We start from the raw sequence: 6,000 nt of genomic DNA, 5'->3' as shown, positions 1-6,000 counted from the left end.
CTACTTTTCGTATTTGTTATATGTCGTTACATAAGGATTTCCTTTGGACGAACATTTGGTCTTCCGACGTTATGTCACATAATCTCGTTTGACTTACGTAATAAAATATGCTTGTTGATAAATCATCTGGCATTGTATAAATATAAATATATGCCATTTGTTTTCAATCAAATGTGGCAAACGTCTTTCTTGTGACATGAATGTAACTGTACACGCTTGGGTGCGCAAATACGAAAATCCCTTTACTCGTGCTTTAGTATCGCTATTCTAAATAAGTCACGTGACAATGTACTATTACGTAGATGACGAAAGGCACAAACAGAAGTCCACTTTTATACGAACAGGTACCAGTAATATTTCGCAAAATTAAACGGACAAGCAAATCGTTTTTATCTTTGGTGTTTATGGAAGATTCAATACAATTAGATTTTCTATTTCATTTTGTTCATCTGGATATGCAGCAAGACAACTATGTTCCCAAGAGTACAGAAGTAAACTTTACAGGCGGGACTATCGTATTCTAGCAACCATCTTCCTTCTTTAATTATTTCTGTGTTTTTAATAGAAACTAATTGTGAATTTATATAGATAAAACGACTATGTGCAATTATTTTGTTGGTTTGAAACGCATGTTCTGTTAATGACAAAGAGACAGTTAATCTACCGCAAGATTTACGTTGATTCAAATACCACACCATAAGTAATTGATTGATAGGTGGTTGGCGATATAATGATTATCCTTTAGGGACGATGTGATATTATCAATAAAACAAAGAAAAAATAAATACTCAGTCAATGCAAACAGAGTTTATTTTTCAAAATTGCATTTTATTGTTCAGTAAAATCATGGCGGGAAAGAAAAGTGGGCTACATGTATTTAGCAGCCCAAGCTTAGTTACAGCTTTTGACAATGAAGTAAATGAATAAATAAGAGAATAATAAATGCAGTTTAATGATACAAACAAATGTAGCAAAACAAGCAAGCAAATAACATTTAGGCCAATATAAATTAATTGCTAGATTTTCTTTAAAAAAAAAGGTAAATGGAACGGGGGTTGACATTTTATTTGTTTCTTTTCCTTAGATGACTGGTTTACCGTTGAGTATGTGTTCATGCATTTTCTTATGGCATAAAGGACTATACACATGTGTTTTAGAAGAACTACGAACATGGTCCTAACACATCGACACCGTAGGTATAAATAAACGTCGTTCTCGGCGTTACTGGACCTATAGGCAAATACAGAACCGATTTCGACATTTTTTGATTCACTAAAATTAAAAGGGCGGCGGAAAAAGATGGGGAATGCGGGGATGAAAAGTAGCATTTAATTTAATGTTGCCTTATAGTCTTGTAACTTGCTCATAACAGGCAATACATAATGTAACGGAAGGTTATATAAAACTACATGATTTTTTTGAACGTAGGGTAAATATAAGAAACTACTTAACCCTAACTTAAACACTTAAAAAGGTCGTAAGAAAGCACAACCAGACGACAATTATTGAAGAATAAATGGCACATCTATAGAAAGGACTTAAAACAAGCATAAAGAAGTATTGTATAAATGTAACAAAAGTGTAAGAAATGTAATCACGTATTACACACACAGAGACAGGCTAAGCTCGTCGATAACCCCAGTGAAGTTAAGTCCGCTGTACCCTTGCGCGCTGCCAACATGAAGGGCGCAGGGGATTTTATTGATACCACTTCCATTTATTTTCAGGGTTTTCTTCAGCTTGTTTACCGTACCAGAAAGAATGCCATTGTGATACGTAAGTTCAAGGTTCTTGTCGTTGGTATGTGATGGCTGGTGAACGGCTAATGTTCTCTCTCCCAATTCGGTTGCCACTGTGAAATATACATAAGCGCTGTCTTCAGTCAGCACAATGGAAGGGGCGATTCCACAGTCGCTGTTCGATATGATTGCCTGGCTCTGTGGAAGGCGTTTGTGATCGGAAAAGTATTTCAAGTTTATGGTTAGACTCGTCATGCAGAAGTTCTTGTAACGTTGAATGACAAGTTGACTCCCCTTTTCGGCTTTAAATATTGCCTTGCCATCAATCACTTTTACATTTTTACTTTTGATGTAGTTGACAACGGGGGACTGGCCATTGACGCCGTTTTCGAAAGAAAGGAAGAGGTCGGGCTCGCACTTCCTCTGTACAACTACTCGCAGCGTACAGTCACAGTCTTTTTGCTGATATAATAAACCATTTGGACACCTTCTCTGGATCCAGCCCTTTCCTTTAACGCTCTCCTCATATACGTTCAGTACGCCGGTCATTGGCCTCTTATTGTAACAAGAACTTGGCGCGGTGGTTTTGTCCTCCACTGTTTTTGTGATTTCTTTGAAACATTTATCATTACATTCGTGGTCGCCATTATTGGACTCACAGTTGTCAGTCATGCCATTGAAGTAATAATCGATCGGGCAGCACAGCGCTACAGATTCACCGTTCTTGCATTCCAAATAACCGCGACAGTTCCCCACCCCGGGGCGTCTTATGCCGTCAGATTTTTCGTTACAAATGTCTTTTGTTGTGACGCAGGTCGAGTTGGACGGCAGAACGCACGACAGAATGTCCAAGTTCCAATTCATACCAAAGGCACACGGTCGAACCGCGCCGTGGACGACGCCCTTTGTGTCTATGGCGCAGTAAACGTATTTGGAACAGTCATCCAAGAACCCCATCACGCCAATGGCGTTCTTCTGGGTACATCCTTGACAACGCTCCGAATCCGTTGGGACTGCCTGTGTTCTGTAAACGATTCCCATCAACATAACGGCTATTGTCAGATCTGTATGCACCATTTCAACTGAAAAAGAGTTGCGACATGAATTTTAATTTTCGATTTTAAATGACAAAATGAAATGAAATTATGTATATTTTTAAACAACAATCGGTTGTAATATATGCCCATTAATTGATTGAATCAAGGTATAAAACTGTTTTAGATAATTGTGCAAACGATAGTTTTACTGATTGTTTGTTACATTGCAATTATAGTTCCTCACCGTCTCTAATATTTCTGTTTTAATTTCCTGTTATACGCTTAATTAAGCTCGATTTGAGATGAAACGGTCACAGTTCTTTATATACACGAAAGACAACCTCCCGTTCGGCGCGGAGCTGCAAATTACCTCAAACGTTACAAATATATAGGCGTATTATGTATATAAATATAGATGTATATCGTTACCAGCAGCAGATTTAACCATGCAGGGCGGTTCAGACTGCCTTGTAGGTGCGTCCTGTGGTTTTTAACATGTTCTGATCTTAATGATGAATGGCTCAATTACAACACTTGGAAGTGTGTGCACCAGGCTATGATATGAAAAAACAACAAACAAACACAACTGATTTATATTAATTGTTTTATTGTCGTGCAGTGTTGCACTTGTTCGAGAGAATAAGTAAGTAAGTAAGTAAGTAAGTAAGTAAAGTAAGTAAGTAAGTAAGTAAGTAAGTAAGTAAGTAAGTAAGTAAGTAAGTAAGTAAGTAAAGTAAGTAAGTAAGTAAGTAAGTAAGTAAGTAAGTAAGTAAGTAAGTAAGTAAGTAAGTAAGTAAGTAAGTAAGTAAGTAAGTAAGTAAGTAAGTAAGTAAGTAAGTAAGTAAGTAAGTAAGTAAGTAAAAAAGTGAGTAAGTGAGTGAGTGAGTGAGTGAGTGAGTGAGTGAGTGAGTGAGTGATGAATATTTATTAGTTTTTTTAAATATAATATATGAGAAAATATGATTCCAACAGGGTGAGAACAAACTTGATTCCATGCTATGTAGTAAAATGAGTAAGGAATTCAGTCAAAAAATTATTTAGGATGTTTGAGAAGGACAAGACATGTTACAGCAAAGACAAAAACGATGTAACGGCAAAGACACTGCAAAACATGACAATCCCACACTTTTGTATGATTGAGTTTAATATACCATGGTAAATTTGATTTAGATGTTGTGTTACTTCATATGTAAATTGTGACATGATATATCTTCTACATTTATTATAATAAAATATGCATGTCTCTAGTTATGGGGGAAACATTGATTGATTAATTGATTGATTGATTTATTTATTAATTGATTGATGGATGGATGGATGGATTGATGGATGGATGGATTGATGGATGGATGGATGGATGGATGGATGGATGGATGGATTTATTGATCGACGATGAAATAATTGAATGATTAATCGATTGATTGATTGATTGATTGATTGATTGATTGATTGATTGATTGATTGATTGATTGATTGATTGATGGATGGATGGATGGATGGATGGATGGATGGATGGATGGATGGATGGATGGATGGATGGATGGATGGATTTATTGATCGACGATGAAATGATTTATTGATTGATTGATTGATTGATTGATTGATTGATTGATTGATTGATTGATTGATTGATTGAAACTGCAACATATGTTCGCTCCAGTCCGTCTCTGGTCGTTGAGTATTGATAAGTGTATCATGATTTGTTGCCCATATAAAGTAATCGGAATGATATTTGAGGGATCGAGTACCTTAATTATTACACATTTCCTGACCGGCAGCTACCAAACCACCACGATGAGATGTTCACATGAGATTTCCGAAACCGTTCTTTGTTGTTCAGACGCCAACAAAGCTCACAAAAAGTCGTCTGTACGTTCTCTTGCTCCGTGAAAACCACGTAGTTATCCTTCCGTTTCAGATATGCAATATACCTCGCCTCGTCCGAACCAAGCTTATTCAAGAAATCAGCCAGATCCTCGGGCGTCCGGAAGTCGGCAGCGTTGACGTACGTTCCTTCCGGTAGGTGTTCAGAATAATTCGCACCTCCTCGCACAACGAGAATGATGTCCTTTGAATACCAGTGGTACACCTTTTCTGTTATATAGTCATCACAGAGACAGTTTTCGAAGGCTAAATAGAACTTGTATTTCTGTTCAAACGAAATGTTTCCATTCAACCGAGAAACGCCGCATTTTCCAAACACCTTGATACTTGTTACGTTTTTCATTCGTTCGACGTATTTTTCTCTTCTGGAGCTTGTAAAACAATGGCTTACGAACCATAATACGTTTCTAGTTTTGTACTGGTAAATTTGACTATAATTCTTACGTTCTATTCCTTCTGTATTGAATGTAGGAATATTCTTAACTTTAAACCGAGCTCCCAATTGAGTTTGTTTAAAATAAACATCCTTGTCTAGAGACTTTGGCAAAATAACACCGTATGGAGCCCAAATATCGGACTCTCGTTTATATGTTATTGTCCAGTTGAAATAATTATCATTTTCATCCATTATTTTAACACTTGATTTATCATGTACATAAAATGGCGGTTCGTTATTAAAAAACACAAACACTTGGTCCGAATGAAGTCTTCTTGGCCGTGTTTCTATCATCTTGTTTCCCTGGAAAATCACGGCGTCCGCCTCAATCGGACCGTCGGTGCGGTACGTCATCACGAATACGTCGCAGTTGTTCCACGTACATGACGTCATGTTTAAATTCTGCACCTGCCCTTGCATATGCCACTGAACTGGCTTGTAAATGACGATTTGATACTTCTCTCTTGTACATTCCAGGTGATTGACATCACTTCTATGGAGATTCGTTTTTGGAATAAATTGATACGTCCTGTTATTGACCATAGTTAGGATAAAAATGCATATTACCATCACAACAACCATCAGCCTAAAAACTTTTCGTTCAAACATATTTATAAATGCCAGCAGATTGAATTACAAAGCGTCTTTATCAGTATACTTTTGTTATAGATATTCATAGTTCACATTATTCCTAAATCTGATGTTGATATTTGATATCATGTTCATTGTTTTTCATTACTTCGCCGTACCGATTCGCAATTGCCGACCAAATTAATGTTCAGATTGATCTTTTAATGAGGTATATAAACAAATGTTCATTTAAATAAGTACAAACATAATACATGTACATAGTAAATCAATATTTATATTATTTATGATGTAGTGCATAAATGTATAAACATTC

The 6,000-nt window shown here is 36.5% G+C and overlaps 2 protein-coding genes across 2 annotated transcripts; both read right to left on the bottom strand.

The window, feature by feature from the left end:
• Positions 1–792: 792 nt before the first annotated feature.
• LOC128207581 (protein PIF-like) lies at positions 793–3,158 on the bottom strand. The gene is made up of 2 exons (XM_052910612.1): positions 3,021–3,158; positions 793–2,821 (listed from the first exon to the last, which is right to left on the bottom strand). Exon 2 carries the CDS (start codon positions 2,814–2,816, stop codon positions 1,602–1,604), a length of 1,215 nt encoding a protein of 404 aa, XP_052766572.1. The 5' UTR covers positions 2,817–2,821; positions 3,021–3,158; the 3' UTR covers positions 793–1,601.
• Positions 3,159–3,219: 61 nt separating this feature from the next.
• LOC128207582 (alpha-(1,3)-fucosyltransferase C-like) lies at positions 3,220–5,689 on the bottom strand. The gene is made up of 2 exons (XM_052910613.1): positions 4,525–5,689; positions 3,220–3,330 (listed from the first exon to the last, which is right to left on the bottom strand). Exon 1 carries the CDS (start codon positions 5,676–5,678, stop codon positions 4,533–4,535), a length of 1,146 nt encoding a protein of 381 aa, XP_052766573.1. The 5' UTR covers positions 5,679–5,689; the 3' UTR covers positions 3,220–3,330; positions 4,525–4,532.
• Between the last annotated feature and the right edge of the window lie 311 nt (positions 5,690–6,000).

This window comes from Mya arenaria, chromosome 11 (assembly GCF_026914265.1).
Source record: "Mya arenaria isolate MELC-2E11 chromosome 11, ASM2691426v1".
NCBI classification, from domain to species: Eukaryota; Metazoa; Mollusca; class Bivalvia; order Myida; family Myidae; genus Mya; species Mya arenaria.
Note: the sequence above shows the minus strand (reverse complement) of the source record. Positions and strands in the feature narration are given on the sequence as shown.

What these genes read in the sequence shown, in the direction of transcription:
- LOC128207581 (XM_052910612.1), bottom strand. Translation starts at nt 2,816, where the DNA reads ATGGTGCATACAGATCTGACAATAGCCGTTATGTTGATGGGAATCGTT.
- LOC128207582 (XM_052910613.1), bottom strand. Translation starts at nt 5,678, where the DNA reads ATGGTTGTTGTGATGGTAATATGCATTTTTATCCTAACTATGGTCAAT.